The following is a 23,902-nucleotide window of genomic DNA, read 5'->3' on the forward strand; positions in this document are numbered from 1 at the left end:
TATCAGTTGCCTTCAAATAAGGCTCATGTTTGTGGTCATTCTGCACTTGCCAAAGAATTGACGCCACATTGGCTGCATGACACCATGTACTTGAACCCTCCAAAAGTTCACACAGGTATGAGTGAATTGGCCCCACTGGATGCTTAGGAAGAGCAGGGAGGGTTTTCTTCTCTCCACACCTCCAGAGTGCCACAACCTTGGAGCTTGCAGAGAAGGAAGGAAAGAATCAGGATGATTATTTGTCTTGGTCTGGTAAGAGACCTTTTTAGTTCATCCAATCCAACCTTTAGTTCACGTAAGATCTTTAGTGTAATGGGGGTCTGTTACATGTGCCCACACCATCAGCTTATTCAGATGGCTTCTTTCTACATAGAGGACACCGTGAGATAGGACTTCTGGAAAAATCCTGATGTATAAAGGAAATTTTGAGACACTGTGAAGCATGCATGGACATTCTGAAACTGCTTCTGGCTGGCTAATCATGTATTTCTGGGCTGCACAGCCAGAACTGTTAATATCTTCAGAAAGGTAAATAGGTAGATAAGAACCCTAGACTTGGAGTTAGGAACACCTGGGTTCAAATCCCACCTCAGACATTTCCTCTCTCTGTGATAGGAAATCTTTCAGTTTATTTCCTCCCCTGAAAAATGGGAATAATAATAGCACTTACCTCACAGGGTTGTTGTGAGGATCAAATGAGAAAACATATGGATATTGCTTTGCAAACTTTAAAGCACTATGTAAATTGTATTATTATTGCTAATGATATTAGCAATAATAATTATAACCAGTTATAGAATGTCTATGTACCCTTCACAGTGTCTTCAAGGCACTTCACTTACACAACATCACAATTTTCCTTGAAGCTATCTCCCCAGTATTTTCCACATAAAAAGACACCCTCTGAACAAGCTGATAGGGTCTGTGCATGAGCCAGACCCCCTGATACTAGCAACATTACAAGATATGTAGACTCAACAGAAAACTACAGAAACCATAGTAACGAGACAGATAATATGGGGACAGTGATAAGACATACTTTGGAGACACAGCAGTAGCACCTACTGTGTTCTCGGCTTCTTTGAAAACCCAACTGTTCCATCCAGTGTCTTTCCAAAAACTCAGGAATCATATGCTTGCTTTCTGGAACTAGAAAGGAGGGGAGAAGCAGGATGTAATGTATCTATCTCACGATAGAACTGTTTTAATTGCTTCTTTCCTGTTTCCTCCTTCTGAGCTAGAGAAATCATGAATATGATGGTAGGTGGGAGTAAAAAAATTACAACATAATAATGCTATATAATACAGTAAAATTAAGTAGGAAACAAAATCTATGGGCTTCATAAGGAAATAGTTATTTTTCCAATCCATATTTTGAATCTACTGACAAAAGCTTTCAAAAAATTTTATTTTAGGTCAATTCATCATATTATTAACTTGAGAAATAGGTGTTTTAATGGGGTAGATTGGTTAAATGCCCATTTTTTTTCCTAAACACATTTTCTTATAGATTCATAAATGAACCATTTGTTGACAAGTTTTGACAAAGTATGACTTGAGATATGAAAGTCTTATTTAAAAATTTTCTCCATGTTTTAGAACAGAGGGGAGGAGAGAGTAACTATTGTAAAGTCTGTCCACTATTTGAGAAATGTTTAATTAAAATTAAAGTGCCATATACTAACGTTTCAATCAGAATGCTCAGGGAATGAATTCTAATAAATTGAATTTAAAGAAAAGTACATCTGAAATCCATTCTAGTTTTCAATGATTCCAAAATTTATTAGACCACTTTCTTGCTTTGCTTTGCCCATCATCCTGAACACCAATTCTCAGTTTATATAACTACAGTTAAAGAAAAAGATGGTTTTAGGAGATTAGCTTGAATGTATATTAGCCCCAAGAAATACCTAAGAGCTATTCTCTGAATAAATTACTGATTTAGGGATGTGTTGCTATGATTTGCCCTTTCTTCCAGAAGTACAAGACCTAAATAAGACTACACATAGCTGAGAGTTGTGGTTAATTGAGTTTCACTGGTTTTTAACTTTGAGTAACCTTTCCGTTAGGTGTTCATTTTACCTTAGGTGATTTTTTTTTTCCATTTTAAGACTAGCCTAATTTCTTGTGTCCATAGCTATAGTGTACCTTCATGAAACAAGGAAACCTTGGGTTAATTTGTAATCAATGAAAAAAAATGAAGATCAAAGTGAATTTTTCACAGCAGATGTGACTATGCTCAAATCATTACTAATCACACTCAATTCAGAGCCTCATGCCATGGCAGAGTATCCACTAACAGAAAGCTATGAAGAACATGGACCTCAGTCAGTCAACAAGTCTTTATTGGTCATTTAAAAAGTTAGTTCCACTGTCCTTGACAAGTACTTGGGGTGTACATATTAAAGACTTAATAACCTTCCCATCATTCATCATGAATAACGTAAATTGATCCTACATTTTCAAAGGGGGTAAGAAAGCACTGGAGAGAGTTCTTGTTAAGAATTAAATTGCTTGACCCAAGATAGTGGCTTGGATTTAAGATTAACTACTACTGGTTATTGTTTTTAAAATGTAATCAGTTTCTAAGGAGTTGCTTCATTCTCCAAAAATGTCCTTCTCTGAGTCCTTCATTTAATGAGACAGGTAGATGAAGAGATAACTTGCAGAGCATAGTAATTTAATAAGTATTTGTTGAATTGAGTTGAATAAATGCTATCATAGAATTGAAAAATGGAAGGAGCCTTAGTGATCACCTATTTCAATGCCCTCATTTTTTCAAATGAGAAAGTCTAGAGGTGGAATGATATGCTTAAGTTCACAAAGATAGTAAATGGCAGGGGCAGGATTTGAAGTTAGGCCTTCTATCATCAAATCCAATTATTTTTCTACAATATTGAATGTAATGGATTTTCTATCTTTTGGGGAAGAATGGCAAAATAGAGCATCTAAAAGGAGTAAAAGGAATTAAGCAACTAAAGACAGTGGTGATAACAACAAATATTCTCATAAACAGTACCATCATGCCCTTTACAATGGTAGTTCAGGTGGTAGCATGAAGACCTATGTTACAGGCCAACCAGATTACATCAGGTTTGTAATATAAATGGATATATTTGGAGAGGACATGATTTAATCTTTGGTGTATCCAAATCTATATAATTGTAAGAAATCTTATAAGGCTCTATTGTACCCAAAGCTGTATGATATATCACTGTACCCCCCACTCCCACCCTTAATTTGCATCTTTTTATCCCCTGGCTCTCTCTTTCCTTACTATTTACAAATGTGCCTAGATCTTCCCCATCTTTAAAAACCTTAACTTGATCCCACCATCTCCTCAAGCTACTGTTCCATCTCTCCTCCCTTTCACAGCCAAACTCCAGGGGGAAGGGGGGAGGGGGAAGGGGGGAAACAGAGCTACTTATATATTCCTTGACTCTATTTCTTCACCTCACCTTCATTTCTCAACCTTGCAGTAATCTGTCTCCTTTCCTCATAATTAAAACAAAAGTGCTCTCTACAAAATTATTAAGAAACTACTTGGAGCAGCTAGGTGGCGCAATGGTTAGAGCACTGGCCCTGGATTCAGGAGGACATGAGTTCAAATCTGGCCTCAGACACTTGACACTTACTAGGTGTGTGACCCTGGGCAAGTCACTTAACCCCAATTGCCTCATCAAAAAAAAAAAAGAAAGAAACTACTCATTGTCATATCTGATATGGGGTTTCCCCTAGTCTTTTTCCTTCTTTTCATTCTGCTCCATTTGTCACTTCTGACTAACCTGCCTCCTAGAAACCCCAATTTCCTTGTGTTTTCATGACATTGCTCACTCCTTATTTTTCTACTACCTGTAAAAAGCTTCTATGTTTCAGTTTCCAATGAAGGATCATCAACCTTGCCCATCACTTACCTGTAGCAGCACCTGTTTTCTCTGTACACACTCTCAGTAATCTCCTTAGTCCACCTTGAGGTAGAAACCTCCAACAGTCCTAGTTTCTCTCCTGAATTCTAGGCTCACATCACCAACTTCCTATTAGACTTCTCCAACTGGAAATGACATCCCAAAAAGAATGTATTAGTTCTTCTCTCCCCTTCTGTCTCTCTTCTTTCTAACTTTGATATTTCTATTGAGGACACACCACTAATCCTTCTAATCACACAAGTTGCATAAGTCCTTTAGCCTTCACTCCTATTCACCCTTCTCTTTGGTGGTCTATGACTTCTTTTTCACCCATTCAGTTTGAGTTCTTTCATGTTTACAGAATCAAAAAATTCACCAAGTTCAAAGGAACCTCAGAGGTTATTTGGTCCAGTTCCAGTTACACAAGGATCTCCTCCCCAAAAAATGACCAACAAGTGTCCATCCAGCTTCCACTTAAAGGCCACTGTTGAAGGGATCCCTCTACCTGACCACTCAGTTAATTCCTATTTGGGATAACCAACAAGGTTAAGGTTTTCCCTATGTACAAGCTTAAATCTCTCTCTCTCTGTAATATCTACCTACTGACCTCACTTCTCCCCTATAGGGCTAAGCAGAATAAATTGACTCCCTCTTTCACATAAACAAACTTTAAATTCTTGAAAACAAATGTCAAGCTCCACCCTTTAAATGTTCTCTTATGCAGGGTAAACATCTCCAATTTCTTCAACATGACCTGATATCAAGACCTTTCACCATTCGGGTAGGCTTTCTGGCTAGTAAATGCCTTTCCTTAAATATCTTGCCATACAATGCACACAATACCTCAGACATTATCTGATTAGTGTAATTGTCACTAACCTGGTCCTGGCTTCTAGGACTCTCTTACTACAGCCTAAAGTGAGTTATATTTTTTCAGTTTTTATTTTTTGTTTTAAATTCTGACAGCCTCAATATACCTTAAAATCACATAAGGCTTGTTTTGTTTTTAAATCTGACATGCCTCATTGTTGACTTATTTTGAGCTTGCAACAATCCCTTATGGTCCCGCTAAAACCCTCAGATATTTTTTACTTTAACTGTTTCCTACTTGCAGGTATTTGTGAAGTTGATTTTTCTGAACCTATGTGTAGAACTCTACACTCATTTCTACTTCATTATTGTTGTTCAGTCATTTTCAGTCATGGCTGACTCGACATGACCCCATTGAGGTTTTCTTGGCAAAGATACAGCAGTGGTTTGCCATTTCCTTCTCTATCTCATTTTATAGATGAGAAAAATGAGGCAAACAGGATTAAGCGACTTGTCCAAGATCACACAGCTAGTAAGTATCTGAAGTCAGATTTGAACTCAGGAAGACTCATACTCATGACTCCAGCCCTGGCACTCTATTGTGCCACCTAGCTGCTCTATTAAATTCATCTTATTCAATTCTTCCCATTGTACTAGGCTTTTAAGATTTTTTTTTAATCCCAACTTTCATCCCATGTGTTAACTATACCAGCTTTGTTCCATTTACAAAACACACATACCTCTATGCTTTCATATAAATCATTGACAAAAATATTAAAAAGCACAGGAATAAATACAGAGCTTTAGAGCCATTACTCCAAGTTTACATTGACCTTTTAATGGCTACTCCCTGGTCCAGTCATTCAATCAAATCTTAATCCACTTAACTGTATTAACGTTTCACCCACATTTCTCCACCTTGTCCAAAAGAATAGCACAAAAGAAATAGGTTTCATATGTTGCTGAAATGTATAAATGGCATGTACAATATTTCCCTAATCTACCATTCTACTGACCCTACAAAAGAAAATAGTTCAGTCTGGCATGATGTGTACTTGATGAAAACATGATGATCTTTAGTGATGATTACTTCCCTTTCTAAATGTTGTGAAACCATCCCTTTAACGGTAACTTCTAGAAATTTCCAGGAAACAAATTCATACTCATTGTCCCAGAGCTTATAGATTCAATTCTTTTCTTTTCTTTTTAATAGGATGGGGGTGGGGTGGGAAGGAAGAGGCAAGGTATTGTGTGTTTGCTGGTCTCCAGACTGAGAATACTTCCTCAATTCTCCAAGAGCTTTCAAAGACTGCTGACAATGCATCAGTAATCACATCCGTTAATTCTTTCAATACCCTCATAGGGAATTTGTCTGGAACTAGCAACTCATAAGAGTCAGACATATCTTAACCAAATTATATCATTGTCCTTCTATCTATCTATATCCCCTAGGTATAAGCCTCCTTGCTAAACCTACCCACTTTTCTTACTATATTCTGATTATCGACAATAATAATGATAGTTGTCATTTGTATAGCATATTAAGATTTCCAAAGAGTTTTTCATATATTATCTCATTAATAATATATGTAAATAAATGTCATTGCATCTCATCTCCTATGAGACTTCATCTCTCATTCCCTAATATACCTTCCTATCCACAGGCTTTATCCCTTTGTCCTTAAAACATAAGGTTATAGATATAAAGTTAAAAGGCACCTTAAAACTTTATAGCTCACCCCTCAAATTTTATAGATAAGAAAACTGAAACCCAGAAAGGTCTCATAGGTAGCAAATTATAAAACCAAAATTCAAACTCAGGTCCTTTGATTCCAAATCCAATGTTCTTTTGCTCTGATATCCCCTTGTTACCATTCATTTTTCAGCCAAATTCCTAAAACAAGAGAGCTCCTCACCATCTTCCTTTCCATTTTCTCATTCAATTCTTAAACTCCTTCAACCTAGCTTCTTCCCCAACACCAAAATAAAATTAGTCTCTTGAAAGTACCTAACAACCTCTGCCTTATCAATCCCAAATGACCTTTTCTCAACCATAAGATCATATAAGCATAAGATTTTGGATCTAGAGCTTGAAGAGATGTCATAGATGACCTTGTCCAATCTCCTAGTTTTACAGAAGAGAAAACTTAGGCCCAAAGAGGTTAAGATGGCCTAAGGTAATACAGGTTGTGAGTATAAGATCTAGGATTCAAACTCAACCCTCATCATGGCAAGTTTGGCACTACAAGTTAAATGTTTTCTACTGCACTAAGATGTCTTGATCCATACATATTCTTTCTTAAAAGACTAAGCTTTCTTGACTTCCATGGCACTCCACTTCCCAGATTGTGTTCTTATTTCTCCTTCTCTATACTCTTTTCTTCTTATCTGTCTTCTTCTTATTCTTTGACTCTCTGTACATGTCAAGACCACATCCTCAAATTTCTGGTCATCTCTATACTTAAATACTCAGTAACTTCATCTACCCTCACTTTAGCACCACTTTCATATTTTATCTCCCTCTTGGCTATCATACTAGCACCTCAAACTCACTCACCTTTTCCAAAACCATATTCATCAACATCTATTCCTACACTGACTTCCTAAAATTTTGCCATATGTTAATATTATTCTGTTTCCTGACCTTTCCAGCTCAAAAACCTTAAGGCAATATAATGAAGGAGGCTATGGAGTAAGAGGACCTAGGCTAATCACTTAATCTCTCTGGATCTCAGTTTTTCCATCTGTAAGATTGACTTCTAAGTTAATTATAGATCTAGATCCTTGAACCTTGTTGTGAAAGAGCAATGAACTTGGAGACATAAGATTCTAAGTTAAATCCTAGCTCTGACATTTTTTACCTCCTTGACCTTGGACAAGTCACTTAACCACAACAGGTCTCAATTTCCTCATCTATAAAATCTATAATATTAAGGAGTTAAACTGGATGACTTCTGAAATTTTTTGAAGCTCTATAATTATATGATTTTGTGATCTTTGACCTCTTCCTTTTCTTCATCTTTCACATCTATCAGTCTGCATGGCTTTGAAATTCATCTCTTTTTCTGTTCCCAACATCATCACCTTAGTTACAATAATCCTCTGCTCAGTCCTAGATTCCTGCAGTTCCTTTATAGCTGGTCTTTCTGCTTCCAGTTACCCTATGCTCCATGCTACACCTACTGTTCTGATGAATCTTCCTATAACACTACTTTCATAAGGTCAGTCTCTTTGTTACACTTCCTAATCCATTTATATGTGGCCACATGTACCATTTGATTCTTCCTTCCTTACTGATTTTACCCATTCTCTTTCCCCTCCCTAGAATCTTCTGTCCCCTTGCTCTCTACTATTCTATCAACCCTTCAAATTCCAGCCTAAATGCCACCTCCCCTGTGGAGTTTTATCTGAAAGTTCTAACCCATATTCAGCTCTCCCTTCTCTTAACTTCTTTGCAATAATTATCTGTACAATATAATTAGTATCTTAATAATTATTATCCTTATCCTTTTTCTATAACGTAAAATTTAGTAATGTATTATAAGTTGCCTCAGTTAATTGTTTTGTATGTTTATGTCCAGTCTCCCATACTAGATAGATTGTAAGCTCCTTGAGGGTAAGGTCTTCTATCATATCACATAGTGCATAGCACAATGCTGAACACATCAGAGGTACTCTAGAATTACTTTGTGATTAGTTCACTAAAGTAAGTTGTATCCTATAGGTAATTTGTGGGGAAAACAAACTCCTTTCAAAAAAGCCTTGTCTTTTCCATGGAAGAATTTCACTTCAAAACTGCAATTTGCTTTGAGAGCTTTCTGCAATAATAGGACCCTATTTCAAATGACCAGATCCAGTAAAGCTCATTAGCATGTGTGAAGAGCCTGAGATAATCTGCATGGATCATTTGGTCATAGTTTGAGAGCTAAAAGGGATCCTAGAGGCTATCTAGTCCAATCCTTTCAGAGGAAACAGTGTTTAACACTTACTAGCTGTGTGACTCTGAGCAAGGCACTTAACATCTCTCAGGTAGAATCTGAACCCAGGTCTTCTTGTCTCTAAGATCAGCACTTTAATAATTACACCCATGGACAGTGGGGCTTCCTCCCATAGCTGTGTACTCATGTGGATTAAAAGCATCTTGGGGTGGCCTAGAGGGTTAAAATTTTCATTTTATTTTGTTGAACCCACCCTGGAAGAAATCTCCAAGGAAATCTCAAAAATAAAGCTTAAGCATATTTATGCCTGGGGCAGCTAGGTGGTGCAGTGGCCCTGGAGTCCGGAGGACCTGAATTCAAATCCGACCTCAGACATTTGACACTTACTAGCTGTGTGACCCTGGGCAAGTCACTTAACCCCAATTGCCTCACCAAAAAAAAAAAAAAAGCATATTTATGCCTAAGGTTTCCCCAAATTGTGGGTATAAGGTTCTTTCTAGAAGAGTTACTTCATGTTCAAAATGAATATCAATCAGGCAGCTAGATGGCAGAATGGATAGAGTGTTGTATTTGGAGTCAGGAAGACCCAAGTTCAAATGCAACCTTAGACACCAGCTGACTGACTCTGGGTTAAGTCACTTTACTGTCTGTCTCACTTTCTTCATCTGTAAAGTGTGTGTTATAATAGCACCTACCTCCCAGAATTGTTTTGAGGATAAAATGAAATAATATTTGTACATTTCTTTGCTAACCTTATAGTGTTTTACTATTATTTATTATTATTATTATTTCCTCTACCATGGAAAATTTGTAAGAACTCAAAGGTGTGCATGAAGAAATACAGAAACAAAACAGCCTATTACACTCATTATACACTCCAGGAAGGTAAAGACAACTTTATAAGACTATTGAATAGATATTTTGCATTCACATTCAACTCAGACCTACATTGAAGAAACTCTGGGTTTAAAGTAAATTAGAGAAGCCTGCCAAACAGAATTTTAATATATTCTAGTTTTTTATTCTCTTACTTTGAGGTCTAATTTTCATACAGATTTGTACATGTAAGAACACAGTAATGCATTTGCTGCAGGAGCCTAGTGTATAGTAAGCAGGAGAGAAGGAGAGGGAATCAGGATGCCTACAAAGGGGCAAGCTGGCCCAGGTCAGAAATTGAACAAGTCAGATTTCCTGCCAATTGCCTACCATCTAGTGATGGGATCAGCCCATGCATATCGATTGCACTTCTAGCCTAGATGAGGAGAGATAAGCCTAGGTGAGAGGGAATAAAGGAGTGAAGAACAGGAGGAAAGGGGAAGGGGAGGGAGACAGGGGAAGAGAGGGAAGGGAAAGGGCAAGGGAAAGTGGAAGGAAAAAGGAAAGAGAAAAGGGAAGGAGTAAGGGTAGGTCATTGTATTTTAAAATTTGAGTCCAAAGGAACCTTGGGAGGTGTAATACAAGCCCTTCATTGGACAGATAAATGGGTACAGCGAGTAGAAGTGAATTGGATTTTCCTAGCTGCTAGAACTGTGTTGTATACATAGATGTGGATTGTTGTAGTTAAACAGCATCAATGATTCTTTTTGCTGAAAGCAAATGGCAGCATGTTTTTAGTTATTGCGGAGACTTCTTGAACTGCTCATATTTAATCTTCCAAAAATTCAAAGGCTAAGAATGGGAAGTGGGGGAATTATGTCAGCACCAGCAGAAGCTGATAGAAAAAACTTTTTCTCATAATCCTGCCCTCCTCACCAGTCCCATCCTGTTTTAACAATAAACAATATACCAGATTTTGGGTTGGACAGGAAAGGGGTCATCATGCAAATAAATATAGTAAATACTAAATGATGTAAGTGTAAGTGGTTTACAAACATAATATTAATAAAAGAGCTTTAATGTGCCAATATATTTAAAAGCTCATAAATATCCCCTTATTTTAAAGAATGGATGAATGAAAAATCATGTATTCTACCCTTACTATGTGTCCATCACTATGCATAAAGTCAAAAATTATCATTTTAATTTAGTTTACATGGTATATATTTTGCCAGTATAACTATTATCACATTTGATTGATTTGGGGATTTGAAATTCTTTCTGCTCTAGTAAACTATCGGCAATCTAATTACCTGTTCACAGTGGGCAGGAGAGCCTGAGTCCCATGTCCTAATTCCAGGTAATAAGCAGTGCCATTTATAATGTTAGTGTTCTTATGAAAATTTCGGACCTAGATTTATTGTGGTTTGCTATATTTTTTAATGATTATTCTAAGTTGCTGATAATTTTCTTTTCAAAGCAGTAATCCAAGTAAGATGATAAAAGCGCTTTACAAGTTTTCAAAATTACTCAAACATTCTTGCCTAAGGACAGCTGGGATGTAATGGAAAGATCACAGAGTAAGATGTCAGAAGCCCTGTTTTTCTGGCTCTGCCACTTAAGTCTTATGACCTTGAGCAAATCATTTGACACCTCTGAGCCTCAGTTTCTTCGTCAGTATAATAGAAAAAAATAACTTCTGTTCTACCTACCTTAGAGTTTTAAGCCTCTGATGAGGTAATGAATAGAAAAGTGATCTAAAACCTATTGCCGTATAAAAATATAAAATATTATAATTATAAATATTGGGCTTACTTTCCTTCAGAGATAACATATTTTTATACTTATAAAATACATAGTAACATGTAAATCATGTGATTTAATTGTTCATATCTCCTAACACAAATTTGGCCCTCACATAAAACTGAAATATGTTTAGATTTTGTTTTGTCTAAAATAATATTTGTTAAGCAACTCCTGTTTGCAGAACACTATATTAGATGTTGGAGGAAGAAACAAAAATTAGATAGTTCTTGCTCTTGCGGAGCTTATAGTCTATCTAGTAGAGAGATCATATCAAATCAGACAATTATAATGAACAGTGTTCCATGCTGCCAGCATTAGAGAGTTACATAACTAGAGAGTTTTGTGTATCCTTTGCAGTTATTATGGAGTGAAACTAATGCGATCCTTTTTATTGTCTCTTTAAAAAAAAAAGCATATTATTATTTACTTGACATAGATATTTTTTTCTTTGAGGTCAGTGGCCCCAATGGAAAACAAGTTCCCCTCCCCTCTCTTAAGTAAATTAATATTCTGCAATTCTGTTCTCATGATTAAACTGCTTAGCAAAGTAGTTTTTCATTGACATGCAAAAGTTGGCTTCAACCTCTACCTGGACTAACCTAACCTGCAAATGAATTGAGTCTGTATTCATAAAGCTTAACTGTACTTTAAAAAACAAACCATGAAGCCATGTTAAGTGGTCACAGCCTTGATGACTCATCTCTTACATAAACCACAAATACTGTTTCTCTATCAATGACAGTAGTAGCTCATTGCTTCTGTATTCTTCCAGATTGTACCTCCAGTGGCACTAGTCTACAATGGGAGGATGGAGTTAATTCCCAGTCTCTCAGTATTCCTACAGTATTCCTGTATTTTCCAATTGAGATGGGGGTTCATGAGGAGGCATTCAGCATGGTGGCCCCTACTCATATATTTTTCTTCCCATTAGCCTGGGACCATGTACTCCCTGGTTATCATGTTTCTGTGACCTTATCTTAGGACTATCCAAACCAGATATTCTGAATAAGAGCCCTTATTTACTTCAATAGCTTTGAGGGGAAAAGTAGAAAAAGTACTAGACTTGGGTATCAAAAAGATCTGAGTTCAGTCCCAAGTATAACTTTTACTTGTTGGGTGACTCTCAGAGCCTCAGCATCTAGAAAATGGAAATCAATAATACCTGTAGTACCTGCCTCATGGGGAGGACTTTATTGCTCTGCCAATTAGGTCATCTATGGTATAATGACATGTATATACATGTATCCATAGACATATGTACATGTGTATATATAAATATATATATATATATATATATATAAATTCAAGATACATGTGTGTATGTATAACCTAAAGTAGAACGTGTATAAGGACACTGAAGTCCAGACTCAAAGTCACAAAGGCAGCAAAAACAAAAGCAGAATTAGACCCAGACTCACGGAATCTCTGCACTAAAAGGGATGCCTTTCCTCTAATTACAAATCCAGTTGTCTATCCCCTCTCTAAACTATACTAGTGGTCTCTTTCCAACTAAACCTAGGCCAGTGTTCTCTCTTATCACTTTATTTCCAAAACCCTTCAGTTTTGAATTATTCATTATGTGTAATGAGTGGAATGTCAAACTGAAAATTAGACTGGAAAGTCTTGGTTCAAGTCCTGCCTTTGACATATAGTAGCTGTGTGACCATGGGCAAGTCTTTTAACCTCCTAGTTGGGCTCTAAGTTTCAATCTAGAGTACAAAACCAGACCATATAGATAAATATATTAAATAACTTAGACTGCACTAAGGCTTTGGAGACATGTATACATGTGTATAAAGAAGCAACATCCCATAGCTGATAGCCAACAGAGGCAGCAGAACTTTGGTTATATTCTACCTCCAGCACAAACTCTGGGTATGAGACCCTGGGAGAACATTTAACTTCTCAGTCCCCTAAATAATTCATGTTAAATCTATAAGTTGCTTAGAAAGTACCGATCTGTACTGGTAGATCGAGTTCTTCAACTGAAGTTCCCTACAATACAAATCATATGTCTGGTGCCTGGCACTATTAAGTAGGCACTTGATAAATGTTTATTGATTAATTGCTTAATAATATATAGAAAGGCATATCTATTGTTATTTAGTCATTTCAATCATGTCTGACTCTGTGACTCCATTTGGGATTTTCTTGGCAAAGATACTGCAGTAGTTTGCCCTTTCCTTCATTTCATTTTGCAGATGAGGAAACTGAGGCAAACAGGGTTAAGTGACTTGTCCAGGGACACACAGCTACTAAGTGTCTGAGGCCAGATTTGAACTTCAGAAGACGAGTCTTCTTGACTCAGGTCCAGCACTTCACCACTCTGATAAGGAAATTCTTTACCATGTTCTTAAAAATTAAAAAATACCATCTATTCAGTATGGAATCAAACCTTTTCACAATAATACCTTGACATTACAACCTTAATCCTAGTAATTTAAGGTCATTTTTCTCACTGACTCCCATCAAACATTGTTTATTCCAGTTCTCACTTTATACTGTGAGATACTGAAGGACAGGACTACTGGCTTTGGATTGCTCTCCTTACAGTGACAATTTGTGTTACACATAGTTCTCTGTGTGTGTGTGTATATATATATATCTGTGTGTGTATCTGTGTTTATGTGTCTCTCTGTCTCCATCTCTGTGTCTCTGTTTCTGTCTCTGTCTGTCTCTCTGTCTCTCTGTCTCTCTGTCTCTGTCTCTGTCCTGTCTTCTTTTCAACTGCAAATGCACTCTTCCCCACAGTAGAGACATTAGTGATGACCTAAAGGACATGAAGGATAGTGTGCAGGTGGCCAGGTTCCAGTCCAATGCTCTGGCAGCAAGGAGCAGGTCTGCCTGTGGGCAAAACTGGAAAAGAGACAGATCCTTAGTCAACCCAGTCCCTTGTCAGTACCCTCTGCCTTCCCCAGGTGTTTAGTGTTTGTATGCTGTCTCCATGACTCCTGTCACAAAAGAAAACTCATTCACACTAGGATGTTAGAGATTGACTATAGTATCCCTCCTAGGATTATTTATACTTTAAAAAATGATGACAAGATCAGAAAATATCAGACACGAATTAATATAATTCTAATGATAACAATTCAGGAATAAGAGGGAAGATTTTTGAGGAGTACTTCATGTATCCCCAAAATCATACCATGTAGTAAACATGTATTTTAATTTGAAATGAAGCTGGGAGTGCCTCCAGCTCTGAATATATGACATTTACCTGGCCTTTAGCAGAACTAGCCATCTTCTGGCTGCAAATTTTGTTAAAATTAATAATAATAATAATAATAATAATAATGAGAGGCAACATGGCATAACAGATAGAGAGCTAGCCCAGGAGTCAGGAAGAATGGGGTAAAAGTCCTGCTTCTAACATGTATTCCAGGTATCTTTCTAAGACTGTATGTTGAACAAGTGCTGACCTGCATTGTTAGAGGGAATTTCCTCACTGGGAAATCCTTACCCCACTTAAATCACAAGTCTGGTCCATGTGTGTATGCCTGTGAGTGTGTATGTGGGGGGGGTCATTTGTGTATAGATACACAAATATGTATTTTATGGCCATATATCTATATACTACCTCATACATATTAATATAATATAGAGTAATACTGAGAGCTCATATTTAAATAGCATTTTAAGGTTTACAAAGCATTTCATTGTAACTCAGTAAAAAGGTAATACAGGTATCATCTCCATTTGCAATTAATGAAATTGAGTCATCCGGAAATGAATTGTCTAGAGCCACACAGTGAATAAATTTTGAATCTGGGACTTGATCTCAAGTCATAGAAGCACAGACTTTAGAGCTGGAAGGGAACTTAGAATTTATGTACTTACAGTATCATAAACCTAGAACTAGAAAGGACCTGAGGCTCAGAGGTTGTGTTGTGTCCAAAACCACATAGCTCATAGGATCATTGATTTAAAGCTGGAAGGGACCTTAAAAGCTAAACTCCCATTGTATCAATAAGGAAATTGAGGCTGAGAGAGGTTAAGTGACTTGCCTAAGGTCACACTGCTGGTAAGAGTCTAAGGCAGAATTTGAACTCAGGGCTTCCTTTCTCCAAGTCCAGTGCTCTATTCACCACATCACAGTGCTTGATGACTGAATGACTTATATGAAAAATATGACAGTACAGGAGATCCAGGGACATAAAATACAAATCAAAACAACTCTCCATCATTTTCTCATCTACATAATAATGGAGTTTTACAGGTTTTAAAGTATAGATTGTGTGACTGCTACTGATGATGAGTTTTCAAAGAAAAAAATAAACAAACAAAAACCTTCTCATGAAGGTAAGTACTGTGTAGAATAGTGAGGAGACAATTAAAATCCTAAGACTGTGACCACTGTAGTAGGTAGAGCTTGTCTTTGAGTATTACTTAGTAGTCATGTTTAGAAATCTGTCTTGAGCCTGCTAGTGCCCAGATGTGACTGCAGTTTTCTCTCCCTCTGCCTCTCCCATCTTTTGCCATTTCTTGCTGGTTATGAGCATTTATGCTTCCTCTCTCCTTTCAAGGAGACAGACTCACCAGTCACATTGCCTGGTTAGCATTCCGAGCCAAAAATCCATCCCCTCACCTTCACAAAGGGCACGGTCTCTGTTGGCCAGAGGAACAGCAGTCCCCAGGTCTCTTGTGAATCTGGGTCACCGATATGTCATCACAGTGAGCTTCTGGTACTGCTCTGCAACCCTCATGCCTGCGTATGTAGGCCAGCCAATCGCTTCACAGATGAGTGAGCTGGGAAGGTCCTAGTCACCAAATGAGCTTATGATCAATCCTAAACGTAGAGAGAAAGCCCCATCTATTTCCCTTGTGCCTCTAACCAGGCTGTCAGGCACAGTTGCTTGTTCCCTATACATTATTGCAGTTTGTGTCCTAGCTATGAATAGGTATTATTTTTAATCATTATTCTATGCTTCCGATCCCCTGAACATTCTTCCTATGTTATGGACAGAGCCCTGGATTTTGACTCAGAGGATGTGGGTTTGAATTCCAGTCCTGCCACTGACTTTTGAGTGGCAGCTTGGGCAAGTTAATTCCCCTCTGTGCCTTAGTTTCCTTATCTGTAAAATGAGGGGGTTGGATTAATGTCTAGCTCATTTCCAAGCCCCGTGATTCTAAATATGCTCCCCCCCCCCCCCCGCCTTCCTACAGTTGCCTAGTTACATTTACCAGGGCAATCTGCCCTATTTTCCCGGATATAATACAATAACTACGTTGCTATCTTTGGTTCTAAGCAAGGGTTAAATAACATCCAGCTGCTCTGTGGTACGCAGAGCCATGGATTTGGGGTCTTAGTAATGCTACCTGTGTAATCTTAGGCTGGTCACTTGGCCTCTCTCTAAGTCTCAGTTTTCTCCTCTCTAAAAATAAAGGTGTTGGACTGCATGGTCTCCAATGTCCCTCTAAAACCTATGCACAATCCAGCCTTGCCTCTGGCTTCCCAAACATACATTCAAAGGGGGTAAATGTGCATTTTTTTCTTTATGCATCAGTCCATTTGTATCATTAAGAATGTCACACCCCACCACCCCCTTTCCAAGAAATTGTTGTTGGTTTGTTTCACCCTTTCTAGGGTGAGGGGGTGGAAAAAGGGTGGGGTGGTGGGAAGCGCGGGTTGGGAGAGAAGTGAAGGGAGTGGAGTTTTTTGTTTGTTTGTTTTTTTCCTCCATTTTCGGAGGGTGCTTTTCCTCGCAGGTCACCCTTGGGCTTTTTTCTCTCCGTCTCCCCAGCTAAACGGTATTGCAAGAACTCCAGCCCCACCAGCAGCACGACAAGCAGCTATGCCCCGAGCAGCAGCAGCAACATGAGTTGTGGAGGCGGCAGCAGTGCCAGCAGCACCTGCAGCAAGAGCAGCTTTGATTACACGCATGACATGGAGGCAGCACACATGGCCGCCACGGCCATCCTGAATCTGTCCACGCGCTGCCGAGAGATGCCTCAGAACCTCTCCACCAAACCTCAGGACCTCTGTGCCCGGGTAACGACGGCCCGCCCCGCTGTTCCCTCGCAGCTGCTGCGCGCGCTGCACAGACGCATGTGGGCAGAGCTTGCACGGGCTTTCCAGCTGGTTCCTCGTGCTTTGACTCTGCCACCCAATCAAAACCGAAAACCTTTCGGAATGCAGTGAAATAAATAAAAGATGATGGTGCAGATTCCCCAGCGGTAGCTCGAGAAACCTGGGTCAAAGTTTAGCCCTTTAAAAGCGGGAGGGGCAGGAGGAGAGGAAGTAAAAGGAATGTGGTGTTTTAATTCTGCTTAGCTGTGGAGCCAATAACGGCATATACAAAGCATCTTTAAGTCTGGTGGTTTTTTAAACCCAGATTTGCTTCCACGGTCATTAACCAGGCTATTATTTTTTTAAAAAAAACATATTTGGGGAATAGGAATTAGGAGATTTTATATCTATGCACGGAGAATGTCTCAAACGGTCCCTAAAATTTCAGGATAGACATCTTTTTTGTTACTTCTACACTTGTCTGTTTCATACAGCATCTTTAAAAGGCTGTAAAGCCTAGATTTTTTAAAATGCCGATAGCAAGGGTGTGACTTCTAATTTGTACAATAATTCCCTCTGGGCATTAGCCAGTGCCCAGGAAACAAAGGGGGGAAAATAAAGGAAAGGGGTGGGGGTGGGGCACACTGACCTATCAATGTTAATTCAGCAGTTATCCGCATTCGCTATTTAAAACCATTACAGATGTTAAAATGCTATGGTAGTCTGGCGGTGAGGTGGTGATATGTAGTTTTGGATTGGCGGGTGTTTGTAAAGGGATGGAGAGGTCCTTGGAAATTGATTAATTTCTCCTGCGGACAGTGGAGGAAGGGTAATGAGTATTTGAAATGCACCAAAGACCCAGCAAAGAGCTACTTCCGAAGGCCACTAGGGGGCTTAAGAAAGAGCTGCAGTACAGAGGAAACAGCATTGTGCTTAGAGCAAAGGGCTGATCTGGCAGACATATTTAGCTCTTCTCCAGAAAAAAAAAATTTTTTTTTTCATCCTGTTGTTTAAAGCTTCTTGGTAATGCATAATGAGCTAACAGCCCTAACAGTAGTTTCTTTCTAAAATAATTTTCATTTGTATGCAGGTCAGTAACTTTACCTTTTCAAATGCTTCCTTTTATATTCTTGGCTTTTTATCCTATAGTTTGGGGAGGCTCTGTGGCATGCAAATGATGTTCATTGTGATCGATGCTGATGAATTGGTGAACAGGTTAAGGACTAGGACGGAAGAGATTCTGTAGGGGGGAAAAACAGTGACCCTATTCCAGGTTCCCCACCCCCACCAAGTTTATTAAAATGACAGGTTTGAAAGGATAAATACATTACAGGGCCTAAATTAGCATCAAAGCTGAAATCAGGAATGGGCTTTGACAAAAGGTGTTCAAGTAGAATAATACGGTATAATTTATTGAGGTAATAACCCAGAGGAAGGGATTTTCATCCCAAGTGCCTTCCTGCAGTTATGTTATTACATCCAGAGGAGAGATAGCTGCTAGACATTTGAGTAGGCAGTAGCTTTCACACCGACTCTGAAATAAAAATTTTGTTCGAATGTCACTCTTAGAAGAAAAAAAAAGGGAGGAGGGTTATGGGACTCATATTTCTTGCTCTTTCCTGCTCTCCTTTCTCCCTCCCTTTCTCCCCCCCCCTCCCAAGTTCTGTGTAATTTTTTATTTAATTAAAAGCATTATTTTAAAAAATTATCACCATCATCTACCAGTACTGGTTTTTGTTGTTGGGGATTTTTGTTTGGTTGGTTTTTGTTTTTCCTAAACAAACAAAGTAGCATACTTAGGGAAAGTTGTGCTAGGTTGGAGCTTAATCCATGGAAATATTATGCATTTTAAAGGTAGTTCTCATTTCTTTGAACTGGTAAACTCATTTTAGTGAGGAAATTGTAAATATTCACTTTTGTTCCAACTCCTCCCTTCTCCTTCATTTTTGGACTATTAGTTTTAAGGCAGCAAGAACACCCTGCTTTTTAGAAAGAAAAAAAAAACACACTGATGTTAACTACTAAGCTGATCACTTAATTAGGTGTTAAATCTGAAATCAACTTAAAGCAGATGTTCATTTTGAAAATCTTGCTTGCCCCTCCCCACCCCAGTAAGTCAGGAAGCAGAAAAAAAATTATCAAAAATATGGGACTAATTCCACACCTGTGTTTGGGAGTAGAGAATTGCCAAGCCCTATCTCTCTACATCAGTGTTGTACTTTATGACACTTCTGTAAGGAGGGGGGAAGAGGCTTAATGTCTGAACTCTAAATTAACTGAATATGTTACATCATTTAATGCAATGTTCATTGTAAGAAATGCTTAAAGGCAACAGGTTCAGTCATTGAATTGTTTATCTCTTTTAAATCGATTAACAATGTTTCTTTTCTTCTGACAGAATCCTGATATGGAAGTTGATGAAAATGGAACTTTGGATCTAAGCATGAACAAGCAAAGACAACGTGATGGGTGCTGTACCATTTTGACACCTCTAGAGCCAATGTCACCACAGCGACAAGCAGTAATGAACAATCGGTGTTTCCAGCTGAATGAGGGTGACTGCTGGGACTTGCCAGTAGACTACACCAAAATGAAACCCAGAAGGATAGATGAAGATGATTCCAAAGAGATTAATGTATGTCTTTTTCATCTAGAGCTGCTCATTGCAACCTGATTATTTCAGATCACATGGTTTAAAAATCTATCTGAAAGCAAGTGAAATGCCATGTGTTTGGGTGAAGAAAAAAATGAATCTTTTCCTTAAAAGAGACTATTATCTGGTTAGTCTTTGAAAATCTGTTGGTACAGCTGTGGCTGTATCTAAAACTCATCAATCAATATTTTGAACTATGAATTGTATTTTCTAGCCACTGTGTTTTGGCAGATATTTTTCTCCCATCAAAAATTGTAAAAAATTTATAAACACATTCTGCATAAGCAAAATGATCAGAATGACATTTTCACATAATACAAGGTTTTCTTTTCAGGTAGAGGATTAAAATTAATCTCTTTCATACTTAAATGGCTATTAAGCATTTCAAATTTTTGTCAGCACTACAAAGGTAAGTGAGGCAGCGTGGTACAGTGGAAAAAACAGTGGGTTTGGAGTCAGAGGACCTGGTGCATCTCTCCACTTTGCTAAGTACTGCCTTTGTGACCCTCAGCAAGTCACTCTTTCATCTGAGGTTCCCTGGCTTGTAAACTAAGGAGGTTAAATCTTATCTCTAATGTTCCATCTGGATCTAAATCCAATGGCTTTGCCTATTTTCAAAAAGGAAAAAAAAAACCTTTAAAATACTCAAAACAGCATACTGAAACCTTTAATAAATAGACCATTCTTTAAGATGTTAACAGCAGGAACTCGGTAAGGTGCAACTCAGGGCCATGACTTTCAAAGCACAGTTATAATCTCCATATTCAGGTTTTAGGAACCTTTAGTTGTGAGAAAGAAATGAAGAAATCTTGTGCATTACTGGACTGGTTGTTTCTCCTGTGACCTTGGAAATAGAGGTTTCATTTCAAATATAAAGGGGATATACCAGTACCAGAGGAAGGATGTTTTTCCCACAGGAACTGAAAAAAAAAATTGAATTCTTGTGAGGATTCCCTGGGAAGCTATCTATATGGTTATTTAATCAGCAAGGCTGTCTTCCTTATTCTTCAGTTTGGCTCTAAATATTAAACTATTGTTAAACAGAACTGAATCTGAATGGCAAACTAAATTTAGTAGCATTTACAGTGGGAAATCATTACTTCCAAATGTGGAATGGCATCTTTATTTCCAATTTTTTATTAAAAATAAGAGGCCACTTAGAATGACAGTCCTATTTGCACACTGCACATTGTCACAGAAAGTAAAAAAATACACATACTCTGCAAGTGTTTGTAGAACACATTTGCTTAAACAAGGCAAAGACAGATTTTAAATTCATCTTGCATTGCCATCTATAGGAATTTCTTGGCTACTACCATCACATCTATTTCATTTGTCAAAGTAGGTATTTTCTCTAAGAAGGTAAATAACTAGACTTTCAAAAGTGGGAAAAACCTTAAATACCTTCTAGTCAAACCATTTCGTTTTACAGGTGATGAAACTGAGGAAAATAGTTTACATCAGGAAGAGAACTTAGAAGTCATGTAATCCTTCATGCTAGAAAAGACATGAATTTTAGGCCTAAAGTTAAATTACTTTTATTCAAGTTAACAAAGGTAGAAAGGGGACAATATTACATCCCTGCCTCCATTCCTTTGTAGAGGTTCTCGCCTATTCCAATACCTAGAATATTCTCCTTCTTTCCGCTTCTTAGAATCCCTCTCTCCCTTCAAGGTCCAGCTGAGATGCTATTTTACACAGAGCTTCCTACTCCCCCTAGTTGTTAGTGGTGCCCTCTTCCCAACATCACCTTTTATTTATTTATTATGCATTTGTTTTATATATCTGTATCTGTGTACATATCATGTATCCCACCCCTTACTCTCAGTAGAATGTAGCCCTTTAAGGCCAAAGACTATTCATTTGTATCTTTTGTGTCCACAATACCCATCACAGTACCTTGCACATAGCAGGTACATAGTGAATACCTCTTGATTTGATGGAACTCTATAACAGCTAAGATTTCAAGTCTAGGGCTTTTGTTTCCAAGTCTAGTACCCTTTTCAATCAATTGCACTGCCCCATTGGAATGGTGACTTGTCTTAGGTCTTATAGCTGGAGAGGCAGCTAGGTGGTGCAGTAGATAAAGCACCAGCCCTGGATTCAGGAAGACCTGAATTCTGGCCTCAGACACTTGACACTTACTAGCTGTGTGACCCTGGGCAAGTCACTTAACCCTCATTGCCCCTCAAAAAAAAAATGCCATGAGGTCTTATAGCTGGTTGGTGTCGAGAATGGATCCCAGGACTTTAAATTCTCAGCCCAATGGTTGGTTTTGGGTTTTTTTTTTTTGGTTGGGGGAAAGGGATTTGTTTTTTCATTATACCATGATACTTTTCTTGTGTAAAAGTAATTTTTTGAATTCTAGATAATCCACAAAGGAATTTTTCTTGGTTCTGAATCTTTGGGCCATAAATATGTTATGTCACTTGGCATTCATTTGTAGAAGTTATATGAACCCTCCTTTGTTGAGACCCAACTACATAATATTTTTTGGCTTTAATTGTTAAGTTTAATCTTGATAGACCAGTAGTGGCATGAAGCATTATTGCTGATATTTAGTATCAATCCAAACACAAAGATTTTTTGAGAATGTACCATATGCATAAGACTGTTATGTGCTATGGGGCAGTAGTGTGTATGTATGTGTGTGTGTGTGTGTGTGCGCGCACATGTGTGTATGTATGAGCAGCTATTTGGTTCAGTGGATAGAGTGCTGAGCCTAGAGTCAAGTAGACTCACCTCATCTTCCTGAGTTCAAATCAGGCCTCAGACACTCACTAGTATGACCCTGGATAAGTCACTTAACCCTGTTGGCTTCAGTTCCTAATCTGTAAAGTGAGCTAGAGAAGGAAATGGCAAAGCACTCCACTATCTCAAATGGGAACACTAAGAGTTGGAAATGACTGAAAAATGACCAAACAACCATAGGTGTGTGTATGTATATGTGTGTATATGTATATATAAATATATATATATTATATATGTAAAATGTGTGTATACACACATACCATCGAACCAAAAGGACAACATATTTTTCATCAATTTCTAAAATGTATCTAACATTCCATAAAGTTCTCATTGAAGAATATCTAGAGTTGATAACACATACATACATACATATATATATATATACACACACACATATGCCCAAATATATACACATTTCTATAATCATCTTGAGTTTTACAAACTGTTTTCCTCAGAACTCTAGGAGGTAGATAGTAAAGTAGTATTATCTCCATTTTATGTACAGTCCCTATGCTATATAGATAGATGGGTTTGCATGGCATTATACTAAAGTATCCAGGGTTACAGTAGTAGACCAGGAAGTTGAGTCAGGTCTCCTGACTTCAGATCCAAAAGTCTCCATCCAATGAACTATAGGATATCTTATGCTTATACAAAGAAAGTATGAGACAGAGTCACTGCTCCCAAGTAACTGGCAGTATTTAGGGAGTTAGATCAGTTGATAGATCACTTTATCACAGTTTAAAAAAAAAACCACTAACCCTCATTGAACAAAGTCCAAATTTGCATTTTCAGAAGTGAATTAAAGAAAGCAAAAAAAAAAAAAAAACCCAAAACTATTAGCATTACTAAAGTTGGGGGATAGTGGACAACACACTGTCCAAGCTACCTTTACAATACAGTTAAAGACTTGGCATGTTGATGAATCAAATACTTAGGAAATAGGATATATTTATTAATGGCAATTTGTATTTTGTGGCCTCTTGGAATCTTAACTACATGAGCCTCATAGATGCCTGTTTGCCTGCAGCCAGAAGATTTGGACCCTTTCCAGGAGGCACTAGAGGAAAGAAGGTATCCTGGTGAAGTGACCATTCCCAGCCCCAAGCCCAAGTATCCTCAATGCAAAGAAAGCAAAAAGGATTTAATAACGTAAGCATAATGTGAGGTGAAATTATTTTTCTCTTCCTAACCTTTTCCCCTCTTTGGATTA

At 37.9% G+C, this 23,902-nt stretch overlaps 1 protein-coding gene across 8 annotated transcripts in view; it reads left to right on the top strand.

Annotated features, from left to right (window-relative positions):
- Positions 1–23,902, top strand: part of MYT1L (myelin transcription factor 1 like) — a 730,598-nt gene that overhangs the window by 538,893 nt on the left and 167,803 nt on the right. For all 8 annotated transcript variants that reach the window (XM_043981893.1, XM_043981885.1, XM_043981887.1 and 5 more), the window contains 3 exons: positions 17,020–17,267; positions 19,684–19,920; positions 23,720–23,841. In XM_043981893.1, coding sequence (XP_043837828.1) covers positions 17,020–17,267; positions 19,684–19,920; positions 23,720–23,841 — 607 coding nt within the window. The remainder of the gene's footprint in view (positions 1–17,019; positions 17,268–19,683; positions 19,921–23,719; positions 23,842–23,902) is intronic.

The sequence above is a fragment of the Dromiciops gliroides genome, chromosome 2 (assembly GCF_019393635.1).
Source record: "Dromiciops gliroides isolate mDroGli1 chromosome 2, mDroGli1.pri, whole genome shotgun sequence".
In the NCBI taxonomy this organism is placed as follows: Eukaryota; Metazoa; Chordata; class Mammalia; order Microbiotheria; family Microbiotheriidae; genus Dromiciops; species Dromiciops gliroides.